The 22,364-nt window shown below is 39.4% G+C and overlaps 1 protein-coding gene across 3 annotated transcripts in view; it reads left to right on the forward strand.

The window, feature by feature from the left end:
• Positions 1-22,364, forward strand: part of NRP1 (neuropilin 1) — a 113,240-nt gene that overhangs the window by 72,254 nt on the left and 18,622 nt on the right. For 2 of the 3 annotated variants that reach the window (XM_039570937.1, XM_039570942.1), the window contains exons 8-12: positions 7,050-7,205; positions 9,902-10,046; positions 11,482-11,813; positions 16,311-16,455; positions 19,336-19,440. In XM_039570937.1, coding sequence (XP_039426871.1) covers positions 7,050-7,205; positions 9,902-10,046; positions 11,482-11,813; positions 16,311-16,455; positions 19,336-19,440 — 883 coding nt within the window. The remainder of the gene's footprint in view (positions 1-7,049; positions 7,206-9,901; positions 10,047-11,481; positions 11,814-16,310; positions 16,456-19,335; positions 19,441-22,364) is intronic. The other variant, XM_039570948.1, reaches the window with a different exon arrangement.

Raw genomic sequence — 22,364 nt, forward strand, 5'->3', positions numbered from 1 at the left:
GGGTTCCTAAGTATCTTAGCTGGAGAAAGGGGCCATTCACATTCCTCCTTTTTTTTGACCCAGTCATTGTACATGTCTTAGGTTATCCATTTGCAAGTTAATGTAGTGCCAAAGCAAAGGTTTTCATTTTAAAGAAGTAATATTTCACAGCAAGATATGTTCCTGCAAGATGTAAAACAATCTTTTTCTAAAGCACTGGGAGTTAATCAGCCTTTCTCTCTATTGCTACAGAGAGGATTTGAATGGCATAAGATGCTGATTGCTTAGATCCCAGAGTCTATAGAAAACCCAATACGATTACATTTTCCTCCCTTTGTTATCAGAGTTTATTGTATCTTGGTGTTCAGGTTTTAAATAGTGTTCAAAAAAATAAATTGGGGAAAAAGGTATTTTCTGAGTATTCTGAATAACGATGTCATTGCATCAAAGCCCCACATGAATGCATAAGATGGAGCTTACAAATGAATAGCAGAGGGATCGTCCCCTATCCCTGCATGTGCCCTGGATGCATTTCACCCACACAGCGAGCCCGTCTCGGGGAGCAGGGCACTGCCCTTGCCTGTGAATCAGGCTCCTGCAAAGGCTCACACTCCGAGTGTCACACAGAGCTCATGTGCTGGTGGCAGTGCTGCTCCCGGCCCCCTCGCAGCATTTCTCTTCCACATTTGATCTTTATAGTTTCCATACTGGAGTGATTTGGTTTGCTGAATTCTGGAAATGTCTCCAGTTAAAATGCTAGTGTATTAACCTGCTGTACTGAGTCTCTTTTGTTTCTCTTTACCAGAGTGCTGCTTGCCAATTTTTATGACTACAGCAGATTTTACTATTCAAACAGAACCAGATGGAACACCAGTTCAAAGAACATGTCAGAATTAAATATTTCTTTTTTAATTAGTTGCTTCTGATTTATGCAAAAAAAAATTAACATAAGAGTGGGAGAATGTGCCATGAATCCAGATGCAACACAGCCCACACAAGCATTATCTTTTCTCTGTCAGAGACACAGAAGCTTTTTCTTTTATTCTTTTCTTGTCTTTTCTTTTTTCCTTTATGTTTCTGGATTTCATTTTTCTTATGCTTTCTGCATCTTTTCCTTTTTCAACCAACCTCATAATGATGACTGGGGTTCTCTTACGTTTATCAGTCATACTTTTTCCCCATTATCCTAAATTTTCTCTCATAGAAACTGGCATATCTTCTTCTGAGAAAAGTTACTGTACTCATTACTGTTACCCCAGCTTCTGTAGCTCAATAGCATCTTTTACTCTATTCTTTGTTTTCAGTTGGGGGAATCTTATGGTTTTTTCTTCTGCAGAAAGGGATTTGAGCAGAAGGTGAAGATTGTGAGGAATAGATATTTCAACTGTTAAAGAAAGGTTCATTTCCATTTTGCTGCCAAGAATTCCTATTTCTTTGGCTTGAATGTTTGCTCATCTCTTCTTTCATACTTCCCCATTTTTGCCAAGTCACATAAGCATCAGTTCTGTAAAACATGCTGACTGGGGACAGTTGTTAGGCAGAGACTACAAGGTGAGCATGTGATTAGCTGATATACCATTTTGGGGCTTTCAGGAGGTTGCTGTCAAGGTTGATGAGAAAGACTTCAGTGACTCAGGAGAGATCTTAATAGGAGCAGTATTTTCTCCCCACTTTCTTTATGGAGATGCCACAAGTATCACTGAGGGTTTCAGACAAAGATTTGAGGTAGCTCACAGGCTTAACTATTTTTACTTAAATCCAGGATGAATATTTACAACCTGTCATTAATCAAGGAGTTGTGCTTTTGTAATGACTACTCATTTCAAGAATGAAGACTTTTGGAAGTAATTTTCCAACCAAATTAATTAAGACTATTTTCAGAATTTCTACTGGAGCCTGTCCCACTTTTACTTAGCATTATAATCCAAGAAATAAAGGAATTAAGTCATAGTTGTATATACCTCATGAGAAAGCATGATTGGCCAAATCAACAGCAGCATTAAGAAAATAGATCAACTCTTGCTTAATTAAATATTTGACTGAACAGTGAAGCATCACAACAGTTAATCTGACTCAGAGCACTGTATGCTATCTAGGGAAATGACACGGTTCTCTAAAAATATTTACTTTGGTATGTTGTGTCAAGTGATGGATTGTACAGCTTTTCAAGCCACAAGAGATGCCCACAACAAAAAGCTTCCTGTTGTTAATCAAACTCCACCACTCAGTACTTTATTTTCTCAGGCTGTTGAACAGACCTACACTAGGAGTGTTAAAAGCTGGCAAAACTGCTCCCTTGCTACAGCTCCCTCAATGACTGTATTTTATTTAACGAGGCAGATTTTCATTCTGAAGATAAGATCTCCCATACTATAAACTAGTTATGTATGGCGACAGGAAGCAGCAGTATTAATTTCAAGCCATGTATGTTGTGTGTCGTTCTTTATCCAGCAGTTTGCTCGGATTTGCTACGTGATGCATTGTGCAGAGCTAAATGTTATTTTTTTCCTTCCCCTTAACTGGTCTCAAATAAAATGCGTATGCCACCACTTGCATATCTTTGTCTTAAAAATGTGTCACCCACCTGCATTTTTTGGAGACAGTAAGACAGCAATAAGAATATTTCTCCTGGATGCTAGAAGATACTGCAGAATAAATGGAGAGGAAGTAATTCATATGTAGAAACAGCTAGTGCCTTGCAATATGCTTTTGTAGGAAATAAATTGATTTTAGAAACAGGAACAACTGAGGCTTTTTTCCATTAACATTTCTCTCCTGGAAAAAAAAATACACATTCGAGATGATCCTCATTTCTGAGTTAGGGGCCCATTCCTATAGGCAGGTCTGCTCCCAGACTTGTACTTTCAAATAGAGATGGTCACATTGCAGCACAGGCAACTATCAAGGCTGTGGTTTTGGATAAGGCCCTTAGGCACCATTTTCCAAGAGGTATGCTTTATAATCTGAATGAAAGTGAAAATTTGGAAAAAAAAAAAGAACTTGAAACATGCTGCCGTTAGTCAAAACTGAAACTCTGGTCATGGAAATGAAATGTGAAGATTTCAGATTTGGAGACAGCTGCCTATCTCAGATCACAGCCATAAGGCTTGCAATAACTTACAAAATTGCTTGCATTTTCTAAAATAAATACCAGATGTTTGTTTATCATATGTGCAGAAAGTTAAATGTCAAATAATTGCAGGGAAATGCATTTGATGTTCATCTTCAAAAGTACCATATTTCAACACCACGTCTCTTCACAGTCACTCTAACATGAAACACAAGTTCTTGAAACAAAAAGGACAAGAAGGCCAAAACAAAAAGCTGTTTATTAAAGACTTATATTACAATCATAGCTGGAGTAGCCTGCCTCCAAGAAAAATGGTTACCTCTGGTCATGTTAACACTTGGAGACTTCTTTGGAGAGGACATACTATGTTGACTGGAACTTACACAGTCCATGGACTCTATAGACATAAGCCTTCCAGATGCAAAAGAATTCCTATCTGTTTGGTGACATAGCTGTTCCAGAGCTATTACCCTCTGCTCTGATTCCTCTGGAAAAAACAGAGAAGAGCTGTGTCTTATCACAGCTAGACTTTAGTACCTTCAGGTTTTAGTTGTTACCAGCAATTGATATGGTTGAACTTCAACTCTGAATAGTCCCTGTAGCATTTGGAATCTGTGTTTTATGAACAATTTTTTTGCATTTTATAGGAAACAGGGTTTCAACAAACATTGTAACAAAAACAAAATGCATCACAAAGTGGTTAATGAGGGGGATCTTAACAGCCCATTAAAATATGTCATGCAGTTTCCAACGTAGTCTTCTACATAATTCATTTCTATCACCTTGCTTAGAGAAGATTGCTACATTTAGAGCTTAATTTGCAAACATACTTAGGTACCACAGAGGGGTGCACAGTGTTGCAATTCTGTTTGCATGCACCTGGAGAGGAACAGTGCCCCTCCAGAGGCCACTGCAAAGAACTGTCAAAGGGAGGTAAATGCCCTACCTCTCTCCTGGACCTTTTCACTGACACTGAGTTAGTACTAAAAATTCCAAGAGACCCTTCTGCTGCTCTGCTGCTTAATCTCACCTTTCTTGTTTGCATTGCTTCTTTCTCACAAAACACTGATGGAGAAGTGTTATTCTTCTTTCTTCTATCAACTTGTGAGCAAACAGCCCCTGGCATGCAGCAGGTCTGGGGTCACAGCTTGCTTTTGCAAGGGGTTCGAAGCTGTGCTGAACACTCGAGCTGTCAGACTCCAGGCACTCCAGGAGAAGACTACTGTTGACATAGTTCCAGTTTTCAAGAAGCACATAAAGATTTGCTGACCTGGAGAGAGAGCACATCTATGTGAAGAGATGTTGTCTCTAACAAAAAGAGAGCCCTCCCTCCTCCAGTAATGTCTTACTCAGTTACTGGAGCCAGGAGCACTAATGATGTTGCCTTTCCTTCCTTACTCATAGACGATGAATTAGAAGTCCTCTCAGCATCTCCCTGTCTCCCAGTGAGAGAATTCTGACAGGTTTTAGACATGAAGGTAGATGTTTATATCCATTGTGTGTTTAGGACTTAATCCTGGGCACTGAGATAGATGCTATATGATATTCAGTGCCCTGGAGTTAAGAAGGGGTATTGAATCCCAGAATCTGGGACCAAGCAAAATTTGGGGGCCTGAAGTTTTCTGATAGGACAAGCCTGAGACCTGAATGGTCAGTGACTGGTAGCAATTGTTAGGCCAGGCATCAAATAATCAAAACTTTCCCTAAGCCACCAATGTTAAATTTTAACTTGGCTTCAAATACCTAGAACTCTTGTAGTAGGCCATTGCTTGACTTTATTCACAATGAAGTAGTTACTGTATATTAAAAAGCCTCTACTAGAATAATTTCAAATCAGTTGGAATGGTACAGGCTTGGGACCCTAATCATTTCAAAACTGAAGAGCTGTTTCAAATTGTAAGAGAAGCAGATCATTTAAATAACTTAGCTCTGCGCTCCCTCAGACTTCCAGATTTTCAAGTGCACTTCAGCCTGGAAGTGAATGTGGTATTGGACATAACTCAGTGCAGCACACTTTACAATCAGCAGAGTACAGCTTGGAGAGCATTTGAAGTTAAACTGAGATTGCTCAGAGCAATGATGCCCAGATTCCCCCATTAACTTTCAGATTGCAACAATCTAACATCTGAGACTCTCCAGTTACTTTAAATCACTTGATTGTTTTTGTGAGGTGGCGCTGGGAATTTTTTTTTTTTTTTTTTTTTTTTTTTGAGACTGAATTTTTTTCTATCACACAAAACCAAAATGTTGCAGTATTTCACCCCTAAAGAAAAGGGCTAAAATGTTACATATAGACTTTATGAGCCTTAAAAACTGGAGCAGGGACTTTGCCCTGAAAGCCAGTTCTATCTGTCACACACAAGGCTGCTATTCTTGTGTTGGAGGACTCCAAAATGCCTTGCATATGATATGACATGGGCATTGAGAGAGCAGACACTGTCCTCAATAGCACTTCCTTCAGCCTTTTGAGAGAGAATGCAGAGCATGTTGATTTAACTGCTCCAGTGCCTTTGGATATATGACATACATCCAGGAAAAAGGATGCCTGTGGGACACAGGACACATATATTCTGCATCCTACATATTTTGGAAATATGAAAAAGCCTGGGGCATTCATGGAGCCATTCAGTTTAGAAGGGTTAGTTCAACCTATTATTATCCTACTAAACTCTGGACAAATGAAGTTAAGGGAATAAATTACACTGATTAATATTTTGTGAATACTGTCATTTTATATTGAAATTAAACGACCTGCTTTAGGAAAAAAAGAGAAGGTTCTAGCTGCAGAAAAAGAGGGTGAAGAATGTGATTTTAATTGGTTTGTTGTTTTGGCTAAAAAGAGGCTGTAAGGAAATGGCAGAGGTTTCAAAGCTATGGTCACCAACCTGACTGTGAGAAAGTTTTGTGCCCAGTTTCAGCTATTTGGCAGCTGGACTTGTGTGCTGGGATAGCGTTTCTTTTGCCAGCAGAACTGAGTAGCCAGCTACTTGAGGAGTTGTATTCCTGCACCCCACGTCATTCTCCCAAATATGTTGATAGTTCTTTGATGCCACATGATGAACTAGATAAGGAAAAGACCTGGATGAAAAATGAATAATGGGGGAGAGCAAGGTTAGCCTAAATCACTTGTCCATTTGTAAAGCACAATGTACTTCCATGAGAGAAGGAGGGAGAGAAGAGTGAAGAAGAGAGATGACCTCTAACACACATTCATGTGCATTTCTCCAGCAAGTTCAAAATGACATTGTTTTCTAATGATAGAAGTTCATGGCATTTGACAGTTGGAACAGAATTTCTGCACTTGTGCTAATGCTTCTTTCTGTTCTCTTCAAATACACCATACAGTACAAGCAACTAATTTGCCTTTTTCCCGACAAAATCACACAGTGATTTGTAATTATCTTGTGACCAACTAATATACATTTCTTCTCTTCTATTTGCAAGTGATGTTCTTCTGGGTTTTAGCAGAATTCTTGTTATCGTTCCCTAAGTGCACAACTTTGACATTATCCTAGTAAATTCCATCCCATTTCTACTGCTGTAGTCCTCAGGGTCACTCAGTTCTCACTGCACGAGTCTCCTCTGTATTGGCAATGCCTTGCAGCTTTGTGTCCTTAGAGAATCTCATTAGCATCTCTGCAAGGGCTTAATGAAAGTATTAACTGATGTTGTTCAGCAGACTGGTCCTTGAGGAACTTCTCTAGTAACTCCTCTGCAGTCACACTGATGGTGTCTCTGGTTCCTCCCTCACAGAGGAAAGAGAATTCTCTGGCATGTGAGGGACATTCCTGGCTAATTAGGCAAATCTTCCCATCTTCTCTGATGACACTGTTTACAAAGGAGGAGATCATGTCTATGTTATTATCAACAATATTTTGCAGTCTGCTTTATATAAAATCCTTATTATTTTTGTAAAACATGGTGAGGTAGAGTGCACTGCTGCAGTGTTGTTATGCTCTGAAGTGACTGTCCTCACATTCCAAATTATTCTCTACCACAGGTAGACCTGGGCCTTCTCCGCTTTGTTTCTGGAATTGGGACCCAAGGAGCCATCTCTAAAGAAACAAAGAAGGAATATTATCTGAAAACATATCGTGTAGATGTCAGCTCCAATGGAGAGGATTGGATTACATTAAAGGAGGGAAACAAGCCTGTTGTAAGTTTTTTTTTTTCTTTTATTATCTTTCTTCAGCTGAGAAATAGTCTGTTGAACTGTTTGCTATCATCTGTTTAAAAAAGACGAATAAGTTTTAGTCAGGTTGATCAGCATTAACAATTTCCCAAATCCAAAAGACAGCTTGTGTCTCAATAGTAATGGGCCACAGAAATTGTTTATGCAAAGCCTAGAGCAGCTGGAAATGGTGCAAGGTGCTACCCTATCTATTGAACTCACCATAATTCAAGTAATTTTGTGTCTTTTTCCTGGACACAGTGTTCTGCTGTTTCCCTTTTTCTCAGAGATTTTCTATGTAACCTTGAGAAAAAAATTATGCAGAACTTTTCCAAAAATATGTCTGTCCATTATCTGCCGTGAAGTTCTGGATATGCAATGTGTCAGTGCCTCAGCTCCCTGTGCATGGCCATGCAGGGGTGCTAGCAAGTGATTAGTAGTTTGTTAGACCCAAGTATCTTAGTGATGGGGGTCATGCAGACAGATGATTAGGCAGATCTTTCCATCCTTATAGATTTTTATCACCTTTCCATTTATCAGCAGATTTGCTCTCTGTGACCTCCCAATGAAACAGCTTTAGACACTTGTAAGAAAAATTGTCATTATCCTCTACCATGAGCATAAAGCTCATTACTGAGAAGTCAGTTCTGCTCCAGCTCTCACATGAATAGCCCCGGTGAGGCTGTGCCTCCCTTCCCGCCTCACTCAGGATGTGCCTGGGAGCAGCATCCCCAGAGGCTGCCAGGGACTGATGCAACTGGAAAGGTTTTGTGGTACCTCCCTTCAAAACAGCTTTTTTGTGACCCTTCTGTAAAGACACAGAAGAGCTGTGCAACATCAAACTGTATCAGTGTAACCCTATCTAGCTTTAAATATTTGGTTACTGGTTTGTCCCTGACTCATCTGTAAGTGCTAAGCCAAGTCCACTACATTTATCTAATCAACATGGTAGCAGTGTTTAACAAATACATCTTGCTTTTATGAAGCACTTTGGAAAGCAATAAAAAATGTGTACTGAAAGCTTCTCTTTGACAGGTATTATCCTGGTTTTACTGGAAGTTCTAAAGGTCAAATGACACAATGTGGGCACTGTACAGTGATGTATATAAAGATACAATAACTGACTTGCCCAAAGTCACAAGAGGGGCCAGAGCAGTGGCTGGTATGAGACACGGGGTTTCCTGGCTCTGGATTCTGTAATCTGAACAAATGCTTCTTTCAAAATCAGACCATGCCTGATTTTCATTACCAGCTTCAATTTGTAAACTCTCCAAGAGTGTATTTTACATGAGTTTCTCTTGCACATGCTGTCCTTAATCAGTGAGAACATTTCCTAAACCTGTGTCACTTGTACAAAGGGTTCATTAAAAAAATCAGGTTTCTAAAATGGCAGTATTTTGCTGTTCATCAAGACAAGAAAAAAGTATGCACCATTCTCCCTCCCAGATATTTTAATTCAAATTAAAAGTTTGCAGCTGCAGATCTCAAGGCAGCCGTACGCTAGTGTTGCACTAACTACATATAAGGATCTGTGTGCTTTTGAGAAAAGAGTCATTTTCTCTGTCAGATGCAAACTTTGAGAAAACTACAGCAGGTCCTCACAGAAAAAAAAAAAAATGTTGCTGGAAAGAAATGCAACTCCATTGAAAATCTCTTGGTAGATATGAAACTCTTATCTTAAATTACTTGAGACGTAACTGAGCCTTATGAGTTGACAGCTGTGTGCTGTTGGTCTCCTCTCCAAATTAGTGCAGTTACTGTAAGGAACAAACAGGAAAGTAGGACAGTGTGTGTAAGAAATGGGAGAATCTCCCATAAAAGGAGAGGGGTCTGTATCCATGCAAAACAACAGGAAATTGGTCACCTCTATGTGAGGAAGAAGCAGGAAACTGAATCACCTTCTTTGGATTGGAACATTGCAAGGTTTCGGCTGTGCTAGGAAGGAGTGTGTCTGCAGGATCCTCAACATGAAAGCACAGCACAATCATGTGCTTCTGGTGGAAGTCTCATTGTTCATCTAATTTGACTGCCAGCCTCGGGGGATGGAGGGAAAATCTTAGAGCCTGCTATACAGATTTTAAATAGACTTCCATCTCAATATGCAAGGAGAAAGAAATTCTGAGAACTTGTTGAAAAGGATTTGAAAACAGGAGGTTAACAAAGCAAGGTTTGCACTATACACTTTGCAAAATCTTAAGCCCAGGGACACCAAAATAATATATGTTTTTATCATAAATCTATATAGGATTTTTATGTGGTCTAATTGAAATCCAAACCTTTAATTTGAGCCTGAGATTCTGTAGCTTTCTGCATCATTCTGCAAGCGTACAAGAAATAAAGCTGCTCTAAGGGCATTGGGGGATTCTTCTAGGACACAGAAGTCCTTGGGTGATGAAGATCGGTGTATGTCATTCCTGCATATAGATCTGGGCATTAGGAATACCATGTTTAGTATCACTGAATACCTTACATCTTCATTTTTCCTCCCCAAAGAAAGCAAACCTGTCTGCAAAAATTGTGTTAGGAGATTAATGGAATAGTTTCCCATCCAAGTCTTTTGTGTCAGCCCCCACAGCCGACCCTAGTTAGACCTTATATCATAACTATCTGTAAAACACAGAACTATAAACACCATTTAAGAGAAAGCTTAACAAATATATACTTTTTCTTTCCCCACAAAGGTGTTTCAAGGGAATAGCAATCCCACTGATGTTGTTTACAGACCTTTTGCCAAACCAGTTTTAACACGGTTTGTGCGAATTAGACCTGTGTCTTGGGAAAATGGAGTTTCACTGAGATTTGAAGTTTATGGCTGCAAGATAACAGGTAGGTCTTGGGAAGGATTATGATATCAGGGGAATTTATTGTGCCTATGCTGTGGGATTTATTTTTATGAGTAAAATTCATAATCATGATTTCCACTGTGGTCTGAATGTAGAAATGGTAAAAAAAAAGAAAATAAAACACCACAACCCAAACATCCAGTGTTATCTGAGTGTTTTTCTGACATTATGTTTTACTTTTAAGTACTTTCCTTGCAATTGCTTTACAGCTTCATGCAAAATTCCTGAGATACATGGATATTTTGCAAATTCCCATCTTACTTTTCCCTCCTAACCCTCCAGTCTCACTCTCTCATGTGTGCTATTCATAGGTAGTTCTCAGCAGATTTCTCAAGGAACAAACACATAACTAGGTTTAAAAGGATTGCAAGGTACAAACACTTAGATCTGAAGCCTGTGCAAGTAATGGTGTTTAAAGTCAAGTTCCCAGTCGTGATCAGTATTGTAATGTAATTCTTTTATATCATACAGTTACCTGTCAAAATTTTTTAGATTTTTTTTTGGTTTTTAGAGTTTTAGGTTTTCTATAATTTCTACACAATGGAAGTGCCTTTCTGTGTAATGTAAAAATATGATTTACAGTTGAAAGAAAATGTTAATGATTTATTAGGCTTTACAAATCTAATTTTTCTAGCATAATTTTAGCACTTAATGCGGTTCAATGCCACTAATTTTTAATAGTTCTAGGATAATTTTTTTTCTCTAAAGGTGTTTCTTTAGTCTTGAAAATGTTTCTTAGTACTGGTTTCCATAAAGCAGGAAAATAAGGTTACTGATTAGTTTGTTAGAGAATTCCAAGTTCTATTCTATGAAATCTTTTCGGATTACATGTAGGTAATCAGATCTACTGTTACACTCTGTATTAGAATTCTTCATTCCTTGTTAGCAGGTACTTCTAAATGATCTTTATCTAGGATCATAAAAGAATCAACTATTCTGTGTCACCTGAAAAAGTCTGAGAGACCAAAGAAACGCATTAGGAAAATCTCAAGTGCAACAATATATTGTATTTTAATGTATGAAGATTTCCATTTCTGATGTCACCAAAATTAAGTAATCTGCAACCAGGTTTTGGCTGGTTTTGGAAGTTTTCTCTGAGGAAATATTCACAAATTCAGATGGCCCTGCACTCTTTGCCTTAGCAAGAAGAATAGAAAACAAGAATAGAATAGGATTTTCTGATCCTTTTGGTTCCCACCAAGCCAAAAATACTTGTGGTATTTTGGTACTTCCTGCCAAAACTAGGATGTGCAAGTTTGAACAAATGAAAATTATATACAAATCCAATAGATTATTTTGGATATAAGAAATAAATAAGTAATTTGTTATGATAGGTGAATTGACTGATGTGTCCTGTTTCTGTTTTGGCACTTGTTCAGAATAACTATTTAATTTATTTGGGGTTTTTTTCTCTGTAGATTATCCTTGCTCTGGGATGCTGGGTATGGTGTCTGGCCTTATTCCTGACTCTCAGATCACTGCATCTACTCAAGTGGATCGAAACTGGATCCCAGAAAATGCTCGCCTCATAACGAGCCGTTCAGGTTGGGCACTGCCACCAACTACTCATCCGTATACAAATGAATGGCTTCAAATAGACCTTGGTGAGGAAAAAATAGTGAGGGGCATAATTGTCCAAGGAGGCAAGCACCGAGAAAACAAAGTGTTCATGAAAAAATTCAAAATTGGCTACAGCAACAATGGATCCGATTGGAAAATGATCATGGACTCCAGCAAGAAAAAGATTAAGGTAAGGGCAAAAACGCTCTAAAGAAAAGTTGAATTAGAAAAAAAGCTTTCATTACATTTCTACACACCTCTATCTGACCTTAGAAAAGCCACATAGCTGGGGTGAAGCCAAGTAGGAGGACTCCAAGGGCAGCAGCCCTGAAGGAATGCTGTGGGAGCTGTCCCATGCCTGAGGGCAAGAGCTGGCCTTAAGACATTTGCCTCTCTGGCAGCAAGTTTTGCTTATTCAACAGCTAGTTCAGCCTTGACTCTTGGCAACATTGGTGCCTCTGTGGCCCCCAATTTACTGCAAAATCCCATGCAACGGGATTTAAAAGTCTGCTCTAAAAAACCAAACTCTAAAACTGACAGTGAACAAATTTATTTGAGACAAATTTATTTGAATTACTTTTCTTTTGCTTCTTTTCTGTCAGAGCTATAGAATGAGAATGGTGTTATTCAGCCCAATGGGGTGCCTGTTGAATTTCTGAACTGCCTGTAAATTGCTTTGAGAGTTTCTCAGACTCTCTGTAATGATCTGATCCAAGTCGCTCCAAAAGAAAGTGATGACGTTTTTGTCATGTTATCCCATCCCAAGTGAGAAGTACTATTGTACTGTCTCAAGGGAAGCATCTTGGAGATTGCTTGGGAAGACTTTTATAGAGGAGGACCAAATTAATTGCTGGGTTAGATTCCAAAGAAAAGAAAATGATTGTGGCCCAGAAAAGTTTCTGGGAATGTACCTATTTTGGCTTGTCTTTGGATGTATGCGCTTCAGAACCTAAATTGCACTGAGGGTTTAGCTTATTTACACCAAATCCCATCTAAGTCTTCCATCCCATTTTGCTATTACTGGTCACAAAGTGCATTTTTGCCTCAAAAGGCACGACTCTTTTTCAGTCCTCCTACCCAGTTCCTTGAGGAAATGAGTAGGCATGCAGCCCTGCTCACAAACTGGTGCTGTAGTACTGGGATGACCAGGGAATCATATACCAAAATGTGCCCTCAAAAGGCAAATCATTGTGGTGCTTGGCAGATGGGAATTCTGAGGTTTGTTCCTTATCTCATCTGTGTTAGTTTGAAAATTAGATGTAAAAGCTGTTTTGCTGTACAGACTCCTCCATTGGAGGAACCTGTGTTTCCTTAAAGGAAAAGCTGAGTGGGCCCATGGATATAGCTTTTCCAGGCACATTTGGTAAATATTGGACTTCATTCTCTCCTGTTTTAATCTCACTGAATATGTCTGCATTTTCTCACTTTTCATCATTTGTTTGGGGGATTAAAACTAAACGGATTCAGCCTTTGCAGTCATCTCCTTTCTCTTGTTACCATGAGTTTTGACTTCATCATAAAGTGTGAAGGGAGTGTAAATCAACAATGGGATTTTACCATTTTCTTTCTAAAATAGATGTTGTTTTGACATGTACTTCTACACTGTGGCTCAACGAGGGAAAAAAATAATGCCATATGTTTTCGAAGCAGCGTGCCGTCTGCTGCATGGCTTTCTGTTTTCTAATACAGGCACTTGCCATGATTGTCAGAAGTTAGCAGTTTGACAAGAAAACTAGTGTGCTAACTAATGCACTGAGCCCATCCTCAGCTTTCATCACCACCAGAAATTAACTTTCAAGATTAATGGAATAGAAAGGGCTGGAATTCAAATCTCTTGTGGAATAATTATAATCCGTCCTAAAAATTCAATATATTTAATAAACTTTCTTCCAAAGCACAAGTCTTCTTTAAAGAGAATAGGATAAATCCCATGATTTTGGAGTCTGAGGAATTTAAAATGTTAGTACTGGAATGTAGTGTTTTTAACTGTAAGTAGAACTGGATGGGACAGGATGCTATAATGAGTCACAGCAGGAACGTCGATTAGAAACAGCCCTGTTATATGAAATGAAACACATCGTTTCACTTGGTTAAAGTCGTGACTTTCAATAAACAAACAACTGCATTTTAGGAAAAGAAAGAGCAGTGACAGGCTAAACATAACAACAAAATATGTCCAAGGGGTGAAACATCACCTTGTTTCTTAGCATGATCTTGTCATTCATGCCTACAGCTGCTTTCGCAAAGACTACCATAACTCCCTCCTCTTTGGCTGACCCAATTTCAGATATTTTTGAGTGTGCAAAATATTTCCCCCTGTAACCTAGCTCAAGCACTCAAAGGAGTGAAAATGACAATCATCAAACAACCATGCAGAACTCTATTTCAAGATCCAATTTGTATTTGTCTAGAGGCAAGCCTACTCCATAAAGTCATCTTTCTCTTTCATACTTCTTTCCTCCTTCCACTTTTTATGGGGGTCGGATGAGTTGTTTGGGGATGGGGAGGGGGTGGTTTGCTGTTGTTTTTGCAGTTCCTCTCATCATTTCTGGTACAAGAAATTTCAGAATATCCTGCCATTTGGAACATCCTTTTAAAATTTTTCTGCAATGTTTATTTTGGTTTTAAAATATGTTAGGCAGATTTTTTTTCTGCTCACCATCTTAGCTTCTCTTTTGTTTAACTATTATTTATTAGAACTTATCTTTGTAGTGAAGTAAAGCAATTTGTGACATAGCCTTTATAAAGGACACTCACAAAGTGAAGTTTTGCTGTACACTCCTCTCATCTCCCACAAAGAGTATCAGTATGTGTTTTAAATGAACAGTCAAAATTGAATCACAGGCAGCTCTGCTCTACAAAGGACAATGATTCAATGTAATTCTAGATGCCTATTGAATCCTAATGTCTATGTGTCAGTACTTCAGTAGTGATGTCTTTTATAAATCAGTTTTTATTATTATATGTTGCTATTAAGACTACTATTAAAAAAGGGAGCAAGGATTCCTCAGATACATGTGTCTGTCTACTTTTTACACATAAAATGGCATTCATTCTTTCTCATATAGTAGGTAGCTTTTCTGATCATTTGCACTATATTGTTATTCAAATATAATAATATGTAATTCCATGTCAATTAGATCTGACAGGTCCTCTACACATGAATTTGTGACAACTCACTGGCAATACACTGGGTCAACCAGTGCCCTTTGAAGCCACCTCGGAGGTGCAATTTCCCTAGGAAGTAGGAGAAACAGCATTGATGTTGAAATTATTTTTTAGTTTAGTTGTTCACAGTCTCTCATCACCATTGGCTTTTGTGACTGGCACTCTGTAACCAGTGGCCAGAAGGATTGTGGACCATTGGATCATAATGCAGAGGTGCACAGTAAAAACAAGGAAGGCTTTTAGAACTGCACTGAATATACAGGAAGCAATCAGGTTTACCTATGCTGGTTTTCTGCCTCAGGAATTCAGCCAGCTTTTCCCATAGCCTCTGTTTTCTCTGCCCCGGATCAATAGAACGAGTTCATTGCAGGTTTGGTTTTGTTCTCCTCTGAAATGAAGGGCATCTGGTGCTTTCTTCCTGAAGAATGCTTCCGGTTTCACAGCTATGACTTAGAAGTATCTTATGGTAGCACTTCTAATCCCAAATTTGAACTGCAGTTCAGAGATGTTTTTTAGAGTTTTGCCATTTCACTAAATCATGGAAAAGCTGAAAATACTTTTACTTCATTGTTTTCATATTTTGTACTTTAGACATTCCTGTACATGATGTTCTGAAGACATTTTTTCCTATAAAATAGGGTAAAAATAACTGCTTTTGCCTATCTTAGGCTATAAAGCTTTCATGCCAAGGACTGTTTCTTTGTTCAGTTGATTTGTTCTAAGGACTGATCATCTACATGGAGACACTTGAGGTGTTCCTATAAGTACAAATTAGAATGTGTTCTATATGCAAAAGATCACTGAAAAGAGAAACCGAAGGTATCAAACAAACGCCATTGAGAGTTTTATTATGTCTAAAGAACCCAAAGTGCAACTCAGAGAAGAGATTTTTTGTCTGAAATGTACATTTGCCGGCCTGCCTTGCCTGTTGGATTATATTGCAGTTTTGTCAGGAAGCAGCTTTCTTCTCTTTCTTCTAATTCTTCTTCAATAGCAGGCTCACTGGAAGAACTCTTGCAGCTACTGCTCCTGAAGTTTAATTTATGCCTTTTGAAATAGCTACAACTTGTGAAGCTCTGTCACTGGGGGAAATCAGATTGAAATTTTCTCTTGAATAGTTGGATTATTATTGTAACCACTTAAAAGGTGACAGGATCTTCACCTCAGCCATTTTTTTTTCCCTGAGAACTGTTGGAAATGTCACCCAGTTAAACCTCAGAACAGAGCGTCATTTAAAAACATGTCTCATTAAACACTCAGCTCTTGTTATGACCCTGATGGATTGGTTGTTACTGAGTTTATGAAAAATGAAATGCATTACTTTTCCGAGAAGCTTTAACAATGTATTTTCCATTCTCATTTAGGATAGGAATGCCTGACACTTATTAAGCCGTTAGAATCTGGCCTACTGCTCACCTAATTCAAAGGCAGGAGAATGAAGGGAAAAAGATGAGTGTGGAAAATAACTTTTTCTTTTCCTTTTTTTTTTTTAACAAGTAGCATTTTTCATGCTTTGCAGACATTTGAAGGCAACACCAACTATGACACACCTGAACTGCGGACTTTTGAACCTGTATCGACACGATTCATACGCGTGTACCCTGAGAGAGCCACACACGGGGGACTGGGGCTGCGAATGGAGCTGCTGGGCTGTGAACTTGAAGGTAATTGCTCTGCTAGAAGTGAATGCACTTTATTATTTTCATAAATGCATTCTCTACTTGGTCTGCTGCTGAAGACTGCTATGTCTGCACAGGCAGCACATCGGACTCTCGCTTCCATGACTGCCATTAGTGCTGTTTCTTGGCCTATTCAGCTCCTCTCTGCAACATTTGAATATGCCCAAGGCACAATTATTATTCTTTTTCCCATTCCTTTGTTGAATCACAGTGATACTCTACACATGGTTTTCCATTCCCTTAAGCAGCCTTATGATTATACTTTTGAGAATCATAGAGCTATTAGAAGAGAATAAAGACAGGAACTTAAATTTTATGTTACCATGATACAACCCTGGAGGAGATGTTTTCCGAGAATGCAGAGGGAGCTTTGCACTAAATATAGTAATTATGTCCCTCTATCCTTCAAAGACCTGAAAGTCACACCACAAACTGTGGTGGGCAAAGATCACTTGGCTTGACTGTGTCTGTGCTGTTACTTTTGGGGGGTAAAGGGGGCCTCTTTGTTCTTTACTAAGCTTTAATTTTGCAAGAGTATGTAGGAGATGAAAGACCAGGAAAAGCAAAGTTTAGACATTTGTCCTTGGACTGTGACGTGAAGTCAGCTTTGATTTTTGTTATATAAACATAATTATTTAACTTCATAGATAACTACAGATAACACTATGTGAATTTAACAATTTTATCTGGTGAATGATGGTACAGTGGTGCGGCTTACAAACCACACAGCTTAAAAATACACAGAATAACAAACCATAGTATTGGGGGTTTCATATGACACCTCTTACAGAAGTAGCTGAACGAGCTCCCAAGATGAATGGAAACAACTGCTCTACCTCCATTTCTTTCTCACCATTTCTCCCCCAAGAGGGAAGTGTGGGAGGCATTTGCTGTGAGAACTGATGAGTTCTGTGTTGTTTTTTTAGTGAAGGCCAGATTGAATAAGTATGATTTTACTTGGCCCGGAAAGTGGGGAGGTTGGAAATACTTCTTAGTTCCTGCAGGAAGTCCTCACTTCCTGTGGGAATACTTAGTTCCTGCAGACTATTGTGCTGCTTGCTACGAAAAAAGAAAAACCAGCACCTGCCTTATGTAAACTTGCAACCTGTGGGCAAAGTCCTTCAGCCACACGGCTCCTGTAGCCACCCAGACATCCAGGAGTGAGTCCATGGACCACCTTACAAGAATATATTGCTCAGTGAGATGAAGGAGCCTTTGCTTTTAGGCAAACTGGAACAGCAGGTACAATTTTTTTCCCCCTGGGACACATCTTTTCACATTTGTCCTTCTGCTATTGTGCACTTTCGATGTATGCTCACCTGTAGGTCACTCATGGACAGGTGAGGTCAATTCCCATCTGCCTGTGGGAGAAGCATAATAATACTTAATGTATAAATGCATCTTAAGGAGGGAGTTGAATGAAGTCACTTGAGATTTCCTGAGGAAGAAAAGAGTTGAGATGAGAAAAGAAGCATTTAGGTTGGCACAGAGAGGAGCAGAAATCAGCTCTCCAGCAGCAATGAGCAAAGGCAAGTTTTGTGTGCTTGAAGCATCCCAGGGGGGCATATATGAAATGATGGCAGAGATGTAGGCAAGCTTGAGGCTATACAGGGACACAAAGATCAAGATAAGAAACTTAACTGGATGTAGAAAGCTAGAGGGATCCCCCTGAGGGGTTTTTATAGCAATGTGGGTTACAAATGTTCTGCATAATTCATAATAGGTACAGAACTGTTTCTTTAACTAGGGATAGATTGAACATGTAAAGCATAGGTCAAGGTCCTAAAGAGGCATGTTTCATCCCATAATATAGCTACTTCAAAAACTACCACCTCTCCTGAAATTTTCAGGCCAAGAAATCAGTGTATATGATCTTCTGGGGCCAGCAGACACTGAGGGCAGTAGAAGGGAAAAGAAGAATCTGCAAAAGACATACATTATTGCATAGCCTATAATGAGTGAAAAAGATTGCTAATGAAAATAACAGTAGGTGAGAACAGACAAAAGCCTGGATCACATTCGAAGATTATCTAAAGCCAGGGAACTATACGTGCCGCATAAAACATAAACATAGCACCGCGTCTCTGTATTCTGGTTTTCCAGATGTGGTGTGCTTTGCAGATACTGGGCTATAGATGTGTTTTCTGGCATCTTACACAAATCTGAAGCTTTTAACTCTAATAACAAAGTTCAGACTTCTTACTGGTTAGGCAGCAGCTACCAGAAAGTCATCACCAGTGAGAAGCAGGCAGGTGGCCAGGAGGGATGACTGACATCACTGATGTCTTATTTATTTATAACTTCAACAAAAAACAAAAGAAACACCTTCCATGTGTCCTCATTGAGCACAAAGTGATTCCACATCACACTGCCTTCCTGCTGCTGTTACCAGAACTGTGCTCAGACATTTCCTTTCTTGCATGTGCTTTGCAGAGCGGTTTCTTCAGCAATGTGTTGGGTGCTTGAGAATTATCACCCCTCCTGCTCCTCTGCACAGGCCCACTCCCTGGGACTTTGGACAGCAATAAAATTATGGGGTTTCTACCCCATACACAATCCTCCAAGACTCTCACTCTGCCTTGCCAGGCTTTCACTGTTCCATCGGTAGGAACAACAAACAGCCATCAGCCAGTGAATAGAGTCTGGGGCTTTGCTGCCCAGCTCTGCTCAGCCCTTGACCTCAGATATGCCTCAGTGCAGGAGGCAGAACAAAGACCGCCCATTCCAAAGAAGTACTAAGCAACCTGCAAAGTAGAGTTGCTTCGGTCCTCAGACACAACACATGGTGCTCATCAGGATGTTACTTCCAACTGCATGCAGGTTTTCCAGCACATGTTTTAACTGAACAACTGGATTTTGTTTCAGCTCCGACCGCTGTGCCTACTGTTTCCGAAGGCAAGCCCGTGGATGAGTGTGATGATGACCAGGCAAACTGTCACAGTGGCACAGGTGATGACTACCAACTGACAGGTGCAGAAACCATCCTCATTCCATTGCAGCTTCATTGCAGCTCATATCCATCACCACCTTAATGTTTGCACTGATTTAACCACTCAATATTAATGGACATTAGTATGCAGTTTGTATAGTTAGTGCTGTCAAAACATGGGCATCTGCCTTTTACATATGACAATACTTCTGATTGTTTTCTCAGCTATGTAATTTTGAAGCAAATAATAGTGACTAGATGGAAGAGAGGGCAATTTTTTGAGTGGCAATTGTGTCTAATCAAATCTTCTAATCAAACTTTCTCTTACTAAGAAGAAAAGCTGGAAAATACTCTTGAGATTTATTGTCTGAGATTGAAGAACTTGAAATATTGCTTGGTTTACATATAGGCTTCCTACCTAAAACTTATTATAGGACTCAAATCTCATCCCCAAGCCTTTCCCAGGCAGAAACAAAACAGATTTGTTTCATCAAAGCATACTGACACATACTCACACTGCCAGAAATATTTCTATGAGCTTCCCCGCCAACACTGCATTACAGACACAGAGGGGCTGATGTTCTCCAAGCTGCCATCACCAGCAGAAAAATAGGAGGGGGAGATGTAACAAAGACTGCATCTGGAACAGAGAAAGCTTGCTAGGTTTCATATCCTCACGCTTTTGCACAGAATCACTAGTCCTTCTAAGAGAGCTGACACTGCACCTCTACATTTTGATCTCTTCTTGGAGGTCACTTGTTCCACAAATCTCTGTGTCTGTTTGATTAGATCTATACATCTGCAGTAATTGAGCTTGTTTTTAGATGCAGTGACACAAGTTATTTCATCACTGCTCCCTGATGTGCTCATCTAATAAATGTTTATTGCTTCTTATATCCATGACATAAAATAGCATTAAAATCTGGCAATAGCTATCCAAGAGGACATTGGGAAAGCTTAGGTAAGAGATTGGCTTTTTGGAGTGAGCCAAGTAGAACATCAGACAGCAGATACAAACAAAAGTGAAGTTTCAACATCAAACCCTTTCTGAGATTTGCCAATGTATCCTGTAATTGCATGTTGCAAATCATAAATTGAAAAAACAATTCTTGAGTGGAAAAGACAGTGCACAGTCACTGTCACTGCTTTTCAAGCCAGTGTCCCAGATGAACTTTATTCTATTTGATAACAGCCATGCAGGGAGTCTGATAAAATAGTCTGTATTGTGTTAAGGTAGTTCAGAAAGCTTTCAATGTTACTAAACATTGTAATTCATTTCTTATTCAGAAAAGAAAGAGGCAGGTCAGGAAACATTAGGGCTTCCTACAAAGCCCTACACTGTCTTTCAAAGCCCAGTAGGTAGAGACATATTTCACATAGATGGAGGCTCTGTCAGGGGAAGCAGACAGATCTATGCAAGCACCTTCCATGTTCATAGTCTCTGTGCTTCAAGGAGCTCAGGACTTCACCCCCCTGTCCCTTAGGGAAAGTTTATTGAGAGGAAGAAAAACCTTCTGGCAGTTTCTGCAGGTTTGCTAAGGGGGCAATTTATAATCTCTAAGACAAGGGAACAGCCACCAGCCTTCCTGAGCACCATCTCTTAACTTAACCATTTTCAGTATTAATATTGAAAGTTACTACATTGCCCTCCTACGAAAGTGCAGACACTTAAGTATAATTTATTATTACAACACCTAGCAACCCTAGGCAGTTCATGTCCAGTTGTTCTGGACATTGGAGAAATGCTGCATTGTCCGTACAATGTTACTTACAACAGTAAAATGCACAGAACTGATTTTACCAATAAATTAATTGTAAGCATTCTCTTCTCCCTCCAAAATGCATAGAAGGCAAGTGTGTAAGTCTTGTGGCCCATTGAGGATAGCAGGGCAGTGCAGAGGGGATTTCATGAGTGCCTTGCCCTCTTTCATCCATTCCCAGTGCAAGTGTGGCGCGTGCTCTCGTGGGTGCGACTGTAGAGTCACTTCCCTGACAGCACTTGCACATATGTGAGCACCACAATGAAGCCTCCCTTGCAATTAACTGTAATTGTGCTGTAGGCCAAATTCCTTCCTGCTCTATTTGGACCCCATACAGAGCTACTCTATTTGCGTGGTTTATAGCATTTCCCATCAGATCATTCTCACAAACATAAAGCCAATACAGCTTGGGCATTCATTCTCATGGGAAGTCATCATATTCATCCTTTCTATAATGCTTTAAGCACTTGCTTGCTGGAGAAAAGAAAAGAGGAGCCATTGACTGGTAATCAGCACCCCACCGTGCATTTATAATTGTACTAATTTCCTTTTTGTTTCCTTATGAATATGAGGCTTGCTTTAAAAAGTCAAGTATTTTAAAAATATCAATTAGTAAGCCTAGGAGAGGGCCATGACCCCACTCACCTCTTGTTTATCTGCTTGAAGAAAAGGACAAAGGGGAAGTCCTTAATTCTTCCTTCACTTTGAGTCAGAAGTGAAACCTACCTTAGACTAGCTCCTAAAGTGAGGCAATTCCCATGCACCTCTCCTGTGAGCTGGTCTCACAACACAGCTATGAAAACACGTACGGGGAAGCCCCAGTATTACCTCACATCCCTGATATGAGAAACAACAGATCATGGGTAAATGAAGAAAATAGTGACTCTTAGGAGGTGCCATAAAGACCATTTGCTCACTTTCCATGTGATTTGGAGCAAATCAGTGTCTATAAACCAAGGACAACCACAGGGATATGGTGAGCATTATTTAGTTGATGTTTGCAAGGACTCCAAAGATACACAGCTTTATTTAATGAAGAGTTCTTGTGTTCTTTTTTGATAAAGTAAACCAGATTTTAATGTCATATTTTCATGCTTAAGCTCACATACTCAGTAACCTACATGTCTAATAGAGACAGTAATATTTCAGGTTTATATATAGGGTATTCCTAATGACTGCTGTGTCCTTTGTTGTGTCACATGTAT

The sequence above is a fragment of the Corvus cornix genome, chromosome 2, assembly GCF_000738735.6.
Source record: "Corvus cornix cornix isolate S_Up_H32 chromosome 2, ASM73873v5, whole genome shotgun sequence".
NCBI lineage: Eukaryota > Metazoa > Chordata > Aves > Passeriformes > Corvidae > Corvus > Corvus cornix.